Raw genomic sequence first — 13,467 nt, 5'->3', positions numbered from 1 at the left:
GTAACTTGCTGAATGGATGGAGGATGGAAGGATAGACAGAAGGAAGATTGACAGATGGATGGATGGAGGATGCATAGATGGACATAGCACTTATTCCAGTTTAATAATTATATATGTATTTGCAAAATTATTTGTTTAATGTCTGGCTTCCCTAATAGTCTGAAAGTGCCATGAGGACAGAGTCCATGTGTGTGACTTGTCACTGAATTCTCAAGGAATTCAGCACCCAGCACATAAGCATTCGGGAAACATTTGTTGAGTGAATGAACTCATGCATGAATAAATGCACAGAGGATGGAGAAATGGAGGCACATAGGGACAAATATGTGGATGCACATAAAACAGATGGATGAACACATGGTGCATCAAATGTTACATGAACAGTGCCTTGGCCCCTGAAATAATTCCAGCCTTGTGAGCTTCAGGCTGGGGTGGGGGGTTGGGTGGGACAGGGCCAGGGCAATTCTCCCCTTTTGCTGATTTTATGGCTGCTTTTTAACCCTGGGAATGTGGTCCTTTGATTTGAGTTCTTCAGGAAGCTGATGCTGAGACCAGGATTTGGGAGCAAGTCATTTATTTGGAGGTGGTTCCAGGGACCATCCAAAGAGGCGTAGGGATATTAGACAGGCAAGGGTGGGAATCCAGTTTGGGAGATGTGATCAAGCCCATTACCTGGGACTCGGTCCTGCTTGGAAGTTATCCTCCAAAAGGGGTGAAGGAGCTGGGGTATCTGTGCACCAGCCTCATCAGTCACTGGGCATTGCATTAATTTCCTGCAATGGGGGCAGGTGGAGGGTCTTTGGGGGTTAGGAAAGGGTCCCAGGCTAGAAAGGTAGGAGCTGGCAGCTGGACACCAGTCTGGTATGTACTGAGGTGCGAGGACAGGGTGGGTCAGCAGCAGCATCTGGACATGCCCTTGGTGCCTAAAGATGAATAACGTTCAGGTACTCCCTTGAGTTGCTCACTAGCAGGTGAGGGGTGAGGGGTGAGGACAGACAGGCCACCACACCTATTATGCAACCAGGGGGCACCTTCACTTGCACCACCCATACAGGACTCTTGGAAAGAAGATGGCAGAAGTCTTGGCAACCCCAAGAGAGCCCATGACTGAGAGACCCCTTAACTATGCCCCTCTGGGTTGTCACCCTCCTGCCATGAAGGTGTGTGTGCCATGGCCTGATTCAGCAAGTAGAAATTCTTACCTGGGCTGAGGGTGTGAGCTCCTCACTGAAGTGGGTCACCTCTCTCAGTACTTCGGCTAGCCCCTGCACCCTCTGCATATCCTCCAGGCTGGCAGTGATCATGGACAGTGACCCCAGCACACACTCTCTGACCTTGGCACAGGGGGAAAAGGCCAGGAGAAGAAATGTAATTCCAGAGACTCCATAGAGGCATTTCAGGAAGATTTGGAATCTGAGGAGTGGTCAGGTTCATCCAGGTTTTGCAAGCCCCATAAACCTGCATTTGCCTCATAGGATGTGTGTAGGCCAGATGGTGATCTCCCAAAGACGTCCATGTCTTAATCCTCCAATCCTGTGAACATGTTACTTCACAGGACAAAAGTCACTTTGGCAAAATCACTTTTGAACTGTGGCTAATTTAAGGATCCTGAGATGGGAAGAGAGTCCTGGATTAACAGGCGGGATGCTGTGGTCCTAGGATCTTTGTAAGAGGAAGGCAGGGGGGTAAGACTGAGGGAAGGAGACAGATGACAGAGGCAGAGGTGGGGGGCTTGGGGAAGAGGAAAGGAATTTAAAGGTGGAGCAAGGGGCCATGAGCCAAGGAATGCAGGTGGCCTCTAGAAGCTGGAAAAGGCAAGGAGTTGATTCTTCCCCAGAACCTCTAGAAGTTTCACAGTCCTGCCTAGGCATACTGGGCCTTGGTTTCATCATCTTTGATATGAAGGGGTTAGAGCAATACTGTCTACATTCCCTTCCAGTTCCAGAAGCCTAGGACTGGTGACAGTGAGCAGAGAACACAGGTTATCAACAACAAGGGCATTTTTTTCACTGTATGTCCCTCACTGGAAGGATCAGAGTGGGAGATGACAGCAACCACTTGGAGACACTAAAGGCTTCTCCACTGGTCCATGAACCCTGCCCCCACCCCACCCCAAGTGGCTTCATAGAGACCATGGAGACCCCAGCAGAAGGAATCAAAGAAGCTGTCTCAAGCACCTTCCATCTCATGTCCATTCCCAGCAGCTGTTCGGAGTTCTGGTCTGGGTCCTCCAAGTTCAGCACAGAAGACACAGACTTGGCCAGTTGGAGGAGCTGCTCAGGGCTATGCTCGCCTTGCAGAGCAACAGCGATTCTTTCCAACATAGCAGCCTGGATTGCCCCATTCTTCACACCTGTGTCACCAAGTCCCACCTGACAGGAAAACCAGAAATGGGGAAACGGGCTCAGTGGTCCTTCTTCAAGAACTTGATGCCTGAAATCGTGGTCTTCATGTGGGGAAACAGAGCAGGCCTGGCATGGGGCTCCTGGATACTTCCTGAGGTTGGAGGGCACTAGGACCCACTTGTTCCAGGCAGCTGACAACCACCAAAACCAAGTCTTGGGCAAACTCTCATTTCACCTCTAGCTGTCCTCTTCATCCTATCCATCCCTCCCATCTCTACCTGGTTTATGGACCTTGAAATCTTGGGATTTATCCTGGCTCTGCATTGCATAGTCCTGCCCAGGGCACAAGGCTGCCTGTGTCCTTGCTGGTTGATCTTGGTCCTCCTTCCCCTGTATTCTCTGAAGACACTAGCCTAACTCATGCTTGAATCCTTCTGCGCCTCCCACCCTTGTCACTTAGTCGTAGATCTACAAAGGTAGAGCCCAGGTCTATATGTTTGTGGACATATCCTTAGGGCTTGGCACTTAGTAGACACCCTGTAAATATTTATTGAAGGAATGAGTAAAATAAGTGATTCACTGGCTATGCCCTCTTCTGCCTTCCACCCAGTCACCCTTGTGGTAAAGTTCAAGAAAGAAACAAAGGCTATCACAACCACCCACCTTAACCTTTGCATTGGTCTGCTGTCTGTCTCCTGCCTGATTAGTGACAGAAATGACCACTGTAAGCACATAGTCATTGTCTTTTCCAAGTGGTAGGTAAACAGATGGGAGGGCTGGCTCAGGGCCACAGTGTAGGCAGGAACCTGGAAAAACGGAAATTGAGAAATTAGGGTGGTATCTCCAAAGCCCCAGGGAGACTGCAACTCACCTGGTCACAAGGACACAAAAGCCACAGTTCTGGAGGGTGTGGCAGACACTCTGGGATTCCATATTGTCAGGGAGAAGACAGCCATATATACAGATCCATCGTCCTCTCTAAGTAACTTTGGAAGAGTTTTCCTGAAATTCATGAAAAACATCAGGAAAACCCCCCATTTACAGTTTTTAAAATTGAAAGTGGTAAACCAAGTTACAAAATGAAGGAAAAGAAGGGAGGTGAGAAACAACGACTTAAAGCTTAGCTAAAAGTATATCCAAGCTCTCTTAAGAATCAGAAATGTTCTTGGAGTTTTTGGTTTTGCTTTTTGCTAGTACTGGGGATGGAACCCAGAGCCTCATATATGCTAGGCAAGTGTTCCACTGCTTACCTACATCCCCAGTTCCCTCGAGCTCTTTCGAATATCCCTTCTTTAACAAGGCCCTCTTCTCTCTGGTTGCTCTCCCAAACAGCAGCCCCTGTCATAGATGTCTTGGTGCCAGTTATCTCTGCCACTAGACTGTAAAGACCATGAGGTCAAGGATTTCCTCTATTTTGTTCGGTGATATATATGTAGCATCTAGAGCAGAAGGTGACATTCAGTATGTAGGTATTGTAAGAATGAGCACATGAATGAATGTCCTTTGCATCCTTAAATGAGAACCACCTGTCATTGGCATTGCCAGTCATCGTTACAGCATGCAGGCAATTGTGATGTTATTGACTTGCAATTGAACACACATTTTTGTTTTAATTTTTTAAAGACAAGATCTCACTATGTAAAACCCAAGCTGGCCTTGAACTTACTGTTATAGCCCAGGCTGGCCTCAAACTCTTGATCTTCTTGCCTCAGCCTCCTGAGTGCTGGCATTATAGACATGTATCACCATACGTGGATGAATGCTTATGTTTATATGGTCACACCTCCTTGCCTGCTTGCTCACCTGTAAGAGGTGAGCATGAGGAAGGTAGTAAGGAAAATAGCCAATCAAAATTAGAGTGGCTGACCTGGCCTCTCCCTTTGGGGGTTGGGATGTAGGTTGGAAATGAAATCTATTCACCAGGCTTGGATTTTCCCCTTCCAGGCTTGGATCAGTCACATCCTTCTTAACAGCCCTGCATTTCCACAGTCTTTGACAGGGTACCCAATGAAAACTATACTCCCCAGGCCATAGAAGAGCTTGTGCTCATCTTTCCCTGATCAAGATGCACAGTTTATGTCATTGTGGATATTCAGAAACATCCCTATGACACTCAGGGTGCCTAGGTTTGGAGGAACATTCCAATCCAACTAGAATCCTTGCTTGTGACCTTCATGTCACAAAATGCTAAGCCCTTAGGAGACAAGGAATCAGATGAGCCTTCCAAGGACCAACTAGCACCAAAATGAGAGACTAAAAAGGATGTGGACTGCATACCCCATCTCCCCTGCCAATGACCACTGCTTTCTGGCTGTGGGCTGTTACGGCGATGGGTGACTGTATAGGGTTTTGTGCAATGTGGATGAGGTCTTTGGTATTCGTCCTCTATAAACTTTTGCAAGGCTCTTCTCCTTTCAGCTCAGCTTATCTTGTGACATAGCCATTCTCTGCAGTTGCTTTGCAAAGCAGGGTCAAGGAAATCCTTGAAGATTCTGTGAACCAGACCTGCTCTGTCTTCCTGAGTAGCTCCGGACTTTCAGAGTCACGGCTACTCTCAGTATGTGTGTTGGGGGACAGTGTCCTACTAAGTCTTTACCTGTCATACTTCTGGGTCTCCTCATCCATCTCACCCTTTCCTATCCCTTACACTGGGACAGAGGTCATTTTGGCTTCTGGGCTTGTGCAGGAGCTGCTGGTGGGATCTGCTTCTCATGTCCCCATGGTGTGATAGCAAGGGCAGTGCCTTGAGCGTGGCCAGGGTTTAGGGGATCCCTTATCCTGCCAACCTCTGTCACACATAGAACACATTCTTTGCAGGTCCCAGAGAGATGTTCTTGGAGAGGATGAGTCTAGGAGCTGTGGAGAGAGCAGTCCCTAGCCAATGCCTGATTCCAGACAGAAGCAGTACTCCAGGGGGTGCAGGGTCATGGAGACATTACAGAGAATGGCGAAGCTTGTCAGTATGGTGGCCTCCTCTGGGACAATCACACAAGTGGGCATCTCGAGGGGAGGCAGAGAGCTGATCACATAGGTGTCCTCCCCATAGGCGTGCCTGGTCAGTGCTGTGGAATGAAGGCAGATCAGGCTTAGGGGGCTGGGAGGGTCATGAAATGCCACCATGCTTTAGGGTGACTCATAGAGCTTAGGAAGTATGTAGATTTCTGGGCCCTTATCCGACTCAGAGCCTTACATTTCTCTGGAGATCTTTGAGGCAGGCCCCCAAATATTCATATCTAAGAACACCCCCTGATGCAGGGGGTCCCAGGGTCCCACTTTGAGAAATAGGGCAGGCACTTTGGAGGCTGAGGTAGGAGGATTGAGAGTTCTAGGCCAGGCTGGGTATATAGTGAGATCCCATCTCAAAAGCCCAAAAAAGAGGTGGGGAGAGAGGAGAGGAGAGGAGAGAGAAAGTGGACAAAGACAGAGAAAGACAATCAGACATTTACCAGCCAAGTGACCTTGGACTTGACCTTTTCGAGGGTCATTTATAAAATGGGACCAATAACAAGAAGTCCTTGTACAGACTTTGAGGACTAAACATATGGGGAAATCATGCCTCATTCAAGGTCACTTAGCCAGGAAGGGCCAGAGCCAGGATCTGGAAGCAGATTGACCCCACCCAGAAGCCCACCTCTTTCCAGGTCCCCCCCTGGCACAAGCACAAAGCCCACAGCTGACCTGCAACAATATCCCATGTCACCTGGCATAGTTGCCTAATTTTTTTTGTTTTTTGGTTTTTTTTAAGAGCATATGCCCACAAGAGTTGAGCAAAGGATAACTTTAATCAATTACAACTAATTTGTTAGTCTAAACTCAATTCAGAAGACTTGGAGTGAACCAGGAGTGTCCATTTAACTTGTATCTCAGTTTATACAGCCGTGGGTGTTTTATGGGCCACTTTAGGAAACATAGAATCAAAGGAATTCTTCCACCTGAGTCAGGTGCTGGTGGCTCATGCCTGTAAGCTAGCTACTCAGGAGGCAGAGATCAGAAGGATCACAGTTCAAAGCCAGCCCAGGCAAATACCCCATATCAAAAATACCCAACACAAAAAAAGTCTGGTAGAGTGGCTCAAGTAGTATAAGCACTTACCTAGCAAGCAAGAAACCCTGAGTTCAAACCCCAGTACTACCAAAAAAAGAAGAAAAATCACTTGATTCTTTGTTTTCGGAATCTACATTTCCCACAGTGGTCCCATTTTATTGGTTTATTTGGTATGATTGAGTCTGTGTTTCTCTGTGTATCCCAGGCTAGCCTCAAATTCTCAATCCTTCTGCTTCAGCCTCCTAACTGCTGGAAATACAAGTGTGTGTCACCATGCCTGGGTAGGTTGTGTTTTGTTGTTGTTTGGTTGGTTGGTTTGGTTGGATTGTTGTTTGAACTTAGAGCTTTGTGCTTGCAAAGCAGGCACTCTACTGCTTGAGCTACACTTCTGGTCCATTTTGCTGTGGTTATTTTGGAGATGGAGTCTCACCAACTATTTGCCCAGGCTGGCCTCAAACTGTGATCCTCCCAATCTCAGCCTCCCAAGTAGCTAGGATTACAGGTGTGAGCCACAGGCATTTAGCAGCTAGATGGTTTTAAATGAGTAGCTCTGACTTCCTGGCTGGACAGGCAAGTGACACAACCCCAGAATGACATCCTTATTCCACTGTCATTGTCATTGATCCTGCATGATAGCAATTCTGGGGAAGGCACTTGTATCATCTCCAGTTTACATGTGAGGACACTGAGGCACCAAGATGTTCAATCCACTTTCCAAAGTCTCCCAGGTAGAGAGTGGTAGTGACAGAATTCATTCCAGGGCCTATGCCCTATCCCATGGTCTGCCAAAACCCCATAGTTTAGTGTTTCTGGTTTGTCTTGGTTTCCTGACAGAGGTGGAGGGGCAGCTTCTCACCTGTGGTCCAAATCCGGATTACCTGACCCCAGGTCTGCAGGGTACTGCTGTTCAGCAGTAGTGTGGAGGTGTTGCTCTGAAGGAGAGTCAGAGAGCGTGGCCAAAACCCCATGAGTCTGCAGGCAGCTGGGACGTGCTGGACCTGCAAGAGAGCAGCGCCCAGGGCCTCTGAGTCTATAGTCAGAACCCTGAGCCTCCATAGGACAATGGTTTCTGACTCCCAGAAGGCCTGTCTGACTTATCTCTTGTTAGGGTGCCATCTGAGATCAGGTTCCCTGGAAGCAGAGCCTGGATGTGGGATTTGTGTGTAGGTCACTTAGGGAAAGCTTGCAGGGAAAAGCAGCAGGGGAGGGAGGCAAAGAAGCAGTTTCAGGAGAGGTGTCCAGCCTCAGCCTGGCTCTGTGGGGGAGTTCTGCAACGTAAGGTGCACTGCAGAAATTGCCTTATCCAAGGTGAGAGGGCTAAACTGCTTGATACCCCCAACTACCCTATTTCTCTGAGTGCTGTTGACCCCCACTGACCTGCCCTGGTTCAACGCAGGTAGTTTCTGTTTTGTGTAGTGTTAGTGTCCTCACCTTGTATGGTGACGAATCATCTAAGTACCAGCTGAACATGGCCACTGGGGTGTCATCTTCCAAAGTGACCCTAAGCAGAATGTCTTCATCTGCATTTACTGGCCAGCAGTTTTTCTCACATCTGGAAGGGACACAGAGAAAGGAGCAAGGAAGCTCTCTTAGCCTTGTGACCAGATGCCTTGTCTTCTGCCCAGTTCTTCTCAAGTCCTTTGAGAGAACGGGAGACGGCCTTTTCCAAATGAAAGATGGTAGAAAAGTTGTCAGTGCTCCAAGCAAAACCAGCACCCAGCCTTGGTCTTGCAGATAGATTCATGGCCTGACAAAATTCCCACCTCGCTCACTGCACAGGTTAATGACATGGGAAGTTCAGCAGGCTATGTCCTATCTCTGCCACTTAAGAACAGTCACCTTGTGTGAGTCACTTAAACTCTCTGGCCTCAGTTTCCCTACCTGCAAAGTGAGGGGACAAGTCTAGACTCTTTCTGTGATTCTTTTTGGTTCTAATAATAGTAAATAATGCTGGGCTTTTACAGCATGCACTCCATGCATAAATGACATGCAACGGTCACAGCAGCCCTGTGAGTGACACGTCAGAATCCTCACAGCACACACAAGCACAGCAGGCCCAGGGACTTACATGGTTTGTCCCAGGTGACACAACTGAGTGGTGGAGGTAACAAAGGCTCACGTGACTGGGTCTGAATCCTGGGCCTTCTCTGTGATGTCCTATTCCTTCCTGGAGCCCCTGAGAGGTCACTTTAGCATCTGCTGTATGTCCAATCCATCCCCTGGATCCTGCTCCACAAGCCTTCTCACATCTTGGTTCAAGACTGCCCTAGTATAAGCATTCTGGATGGTCTCCACTGACCCCTACAGACCATCCTCCAGCTTTTTGTGGCTGTTCCCCTCAGAGACTGACCTCTACAGACTGTGACACCTCAGCTCCCACACCCTCCAGCTTCTGCTTGGGTCCAACCAATGAAAGCACTGGTGGGTGCAAGGAGAGAGAGTGGGGTATTAACTACTGCTTTCTCTACTCCTTCCCCGGGAGGACTCTGATTGGCCAGAGACTGTAATCCTGTAGCCAATAGGATCCTATTGGGAAGTCCCTTTCCCATAGCTATAGCTCACAGGGGCTTGCAGCCACACACCCTCTCCACCTTTGCAATACTAGAAGAGATGGCTTCCCCTGATAAAATCCTGCATTGTCACCTGGGTTGTTCCTTTAGCCCTGTCCACACCTGTAAGTAGAATCTTCATCCGTCTGGGGTTGATTCCCAGTTAGTGTAAGCCACCCGCTTTCTTCAGGGACTCGGCCGACAGGCCAGCTGCCTTGAGCTTTTACCCTGACTCTTGCAAGAGCCTAAAAAGTCTCCCAGGGGAACTCTTGCCCTCCTGCATCTGTTCGCCACCAGAGTGTTTTGAAGCAAGATGTGATTATGTGCCGTCCTGCTCAGGATTCCTACACAACTTTCTCTGTACCTCTCTTAGGGAAAAGACCCAAATCTGACATGTCCTGCAAGGCCCTGCCTGAGCCAGGTCCTGCCTACTCTTCTGGCTCCTTTTTACCCCTCTCTCTTTCTCCATACTGAAAGAGATTGGCTTCTTTCATTTCTGAGTCTTCTCTGCTCTCTCTTTAATCCCTTTGTTGCCTCTCAGCCCCACTTTCTCTGGCTGTTTCCTCCTCCTCCTCCTCTTCCTTCCCCTCTGTATCTCTGCTGAGCTACAGCTCTTTTGGGGAGCCCTATCTGAGTCCTCCCCACCCACCCCCTCCAACACACACTGGGGAAATTGTCTTAGATATGTGCTTTCTCCCTTCCTTCCTTTGTGGCAATCATTGCTGACCCCCAGGTAGTGACACCCCCTTCCCCGCCCTCCCCATGAAAATAGAGATGGGTTGGTTTGCTCGCCCCTGCAAGCCTCATCCCTAAGGCAGGGCTGTTCTAGGTTGGCTCTCAGTGAGTGTTGGCTGATGAATGAATGACAACTCTGGAGGAACACACCCATTCACCCACCTGACTTTAGGCCTGAGGTCCAGAGGGGTGGACACTGCTCTGTCTCATTTTCAAGCTCCTGGCCCCTCAGGATGGACAAACGCAGAGTGACAGCAGAGTCAGGCGGTGGCAGGCAGAATGGTGGGGCCACCAGCTCCCTCTGGTCTGTGCGGAGCTGCCGCCTCTCAACACAGTCATTCCACTGGGCCCAGCAATGCCCTGAAAGAGATGAGCAGATGCTGTTATCCATTAGAAACCCCAAATCTGGCACAAGGTGCTACCTTCAGGCTCAAGATTTTTAGAAGAAAGGGGTCACGACTAACAGCACCCTCTCCAGAGATTGTATTTAATGTTACTTGTAGTTTGCAGGAATGGTGCTGCAGAGGGTCACTTTGGAACAGACCCACACTGCTCCCAGATGCCAAGAAAACTTGCTGAATCTGCTTGGAAGGTTTGCACCAGTGACATTCACTGGGTGCTCAGGCAGTCATGAGGCAGGACAGAGCCCCAGCAGAATCTCTTCCCTGGGAGAAGACCCAGGGCAGTTCCTCAATTCAGTGCCCTTGTCATGCCACATACAGGAGGCTGTCTACAGCTCTACGTCCCCATGGGTGCTATGCACTTCCATCTGTGGGTGATGTGTCACCTGCTTTTTTGAGGGCAACTCTGTGAGTTCATCTCTGTTGATTGATGTCTATCCATCCACACCCCACATGAAAAAAAACAACAACATGCACAGTATGGATGACATTTATTTTATTTCTAAAAGAATGTGTATGCAGCTAGGGTATCCCTATGAAAAGGAGGTCACCCATTTCTAAAAGCTTGGGCTGCCATCTTGGTTTGTCAAAGTATGCCTGACCCATGCCCCTTCTAGACTCTCCCCAGTGATATGGGGTGTGGGGGCAAAGGAAAGGATCCACCCCAGAGGGGAAGGATATTTCATTACAGAACTTGTTTGGTAATAGAAAAGCAGACTGACTTTTAGCATTATTGGATTTGATTCTCTACACCCCTTGCCACCTGCCTTTGGGACCATCCTCCCTCCTTGGTTTGCCACTATTCCCCTAGCTTCCATTTCCACAGAACTAACAATCTTTGGGAGATCCAAGTTACACAAAATGTCTGTCATAAGTAATGTCGATGTGAAGATGAAGAAACAAACAGCAAAACCTGCTGTTACTCATCACTGAGTGACAAATGACAATCCAAGCACTCTCATACCACCTACCACATGACCAGTGGAAGCGTAAGTCCTTGTCTTCGCCTGGCCAGTCCAGAGTAACTGTTGTGAAAGGATCCACGTATAGACCAGGCTTGACATACACCTCTATATCCCCTTTGTGTCTCTGCGGAAGAAGTGGTCAGTGGTAAGGCACCGCTCCACAGTTATCCTAGCCTCTCTGTGGAGTGCTGCTGCCACCCTGCTAACCCACCCTCCACCCCAGGGCAATGCTTGCCAAGACTGGCCACAGTATGAGGCTTAGGACAGAGAAAGACCCTGTATGAGCTTGCTGCCCTGGTGGGACCTGGAGCCCACTGTTTGGCATCACTAGGGAAGGAACTTTATTCCAAGGGTGGGCTCAGGGCCCACTATGCATTCAACTGCACAGACAGAGGCTGCCGGAGATACAGGAACAAAGGCCCAGCCCTTGCCCTGAAGTTAGGGATACAAACTGACAGTTAAAAATCAGAGTGATGACTGTCCTAATAGAGTGGGTCCCAAGGAATCAGGAGACTGGGAAGAGGGAGGCAGTAGGTTAATAATCCAGGCCTTTGGCTGGGCTTGGTAGCACACACTCATAATTCCAGTTACTGGGGAAGTCAGGCAGGAGGATGACGAGTTCAAGGCCAACCATGGGCAAAGTTAGCAAGACCCTATCTCAAAAACAAAGTACAAAAATCTTCCAAAGGGAAGGGGATGTAGCTCAAGTGATAGAGCACTTGTCTAGCATGCTCAAGAAAAGGATTGCAGGCCTTGGAGCTAGCCAAATCTCAGAGTGGATTAGTCTGTGGCTATTGGCCAGTTCCTCCACGGATTTGATAGCATTTGTCTCCAGATGTTGCTGTGGATTCTGTGAAAAGCACAGATCTGTTACCTTTACACATGGGACAGGGAGCCTGGGGAAGCTCCTGGGAGGACAGGTTCCCAGAGCAATCAGAAGGAGGAGGGAGAGCTGGCTCAGCAATGAGCATGCAGGTTCTATGAAGAGGGATCCACACACGCACAGTGTGTTCTAGGAGTAAACTCTGGTGAGACCTGTTGAACAACTCAGGCCTTGGAGCTTCTTGCTTAAGCCTAGAGGACAAGGCTACAATGGAACTCAACCTCTGATGGTTTCCCATTGCCCAAGAATAAAATGCAGACTCCTTACCTTGGCACCCACAGCTCAGTGCCATGGGGCCTCCATGCAGCCCTGTAATCTCCTAGTTCCCTCCCTGGCCAGGCTCCAGGCTTCAGGCTTTTCTAGCTGCAGGCCCTCTGGTCCCACCCACACTCAGAAAGCAATACTTCTGCTGTTTTGTCTTCATGTCACCTCTTGAGAGGCCTCATCTGACCACATTTGCTACACCACCCTCTGATAGCTGCAATCACTGCACGCCAGAGGTCCTTATTGGATTCATATCACAGTTCTTAATTTCTTAGTTCTTCTAATTTGTCTCACTCAGCTTCATGAAGATAGGGGTCACACTTATTTGTTCACCATTGCATTCCTAGCCCTAATATCAATCAATCAATCCTTGAACATCCTAGATACATAATAGGTCTTTGTTACTTTTTTCTTCCTTAAGGGGAAACATTCCTGAAAGTACAATGGACCAAGCTCCTATTCCCATTCCTGCTTCAAAAATACATTTCATATGGTTGTCCTGGGTAGAGGATATGTCAGACACTAAACTGGTAAGAAAACATACTTTTTTTTTTTTTTTTGCAGTACTGGGGTTTGAACTCAGGGCCTGACACTTGCTAGGCAGGTGCTCTACCACTTGAGCCGCTCTGTCAGCCCAGATACTAGATTTGATCTTAGCCAAGAGGCTGAGAAACAATAGGCCTTTGTTACTGTTCGAGTATGCATGAACTATGTCAATGGCAAGGGTTTGAAGACCGGTCTTTCTGTAAACACCGAAGAGCAGTGATTGTTTTCTTATAGAAGCAGTTAAGGCTACAAATTTCCCTTTAAGTACTGTCTTAGCTGCATCCCACAACCCGGGCTACGTTGTATTATCATTTAGCTAGAAATGCTTTTCAATTTCTCATATGATTTCTTCTTTGACCCATGAATTTTTTACTGAAGGGTGCTGTTTAATTTCTAAGATATGTGGAATGTCTACATTACCTAGATGGGTTGTTACTGATCTACAATGTACTTCTGTTGTTGGAGAGCATGCTTTGTTAGACTTCATTCTTTCTGGGTCTCTGGAGAAGCTTGGGAATTCCTACTGATCTTGCTATTGATACCAAAAACAGTGGCGCCTACGGCTCAGTGTCTCCTGAAACATCCAGAGTGGAGTGCCTGGACACCTTTTTCTCGTTAAGTTAAATGTCTAAAAAAAGATACTCACATTCTTTTCTTCAGTACTCATTCCAGATGGCTCTTGGAGACTAGCAGGGGCTGTGAACACAATGGAAACCAACATTAAGCTTTTATGAA

At 48.2% G+C, this 13,467-nt stretch overlaps 1 protein-coding gene across 1 annotated transcript in view; it reads right to left on the bottom strand.

Moving 5' to 3' along the window:
• Nucleotides 1-13,467, bottom strand: part of LOC109696643 (polycystin-1-like protein 2) — an 80,780-nt gene that overhangs the window by 42,024 nt on the left and 25,289 nt on the right. The window contains 10 exon segments of the mRNA XM_074056923.1: nucleotides 1,203-1,334; nucleotides 2,178-2,372; nucleotides 3,009-3,151; nucleotides 5,231-5,407; nucleotides 7,246-7,387; nucleotides 7,821-7,941; nucleotides 9,836-9,866; nucleotides 9,869-10,033; nucleotides 11,046-11,163; nucleotides 13,379-13,428. Of these exon segments, the coding sequence (XP_073913024.1) occupies nucleotides 1,203-1,334; nucleotides 2,178-2,372; nucleotides 3,009-3,151; nucleotides 5,231-5,407; nucleotides 7,246-7,387; nucleotides 7,821-7,941; nucleotides 9,836-9,866; nucleotides 9,869-10,033; nucleotides 11,046-11,163; nucleotides 13,379-13,428 (1,274 nt within the window).

Source organism: Castor canadensis, chromosome 15, assembly GCF_047511655.1.
Source record: "Castor canadensis chromosome 15, mCasCan1.hap1v2, whole genome shotgun sequence".
NCBI lineage: Eukaryota > Metazoa > Chordata > Mammalia > Rodentia > Castoridae > Castor > Castor canadensis.
The sequence above is the reverse complement of the archived record's forward strand: the minus strand, read 5'-3'. Positions and strand labels throughout refer to the sequence as shown.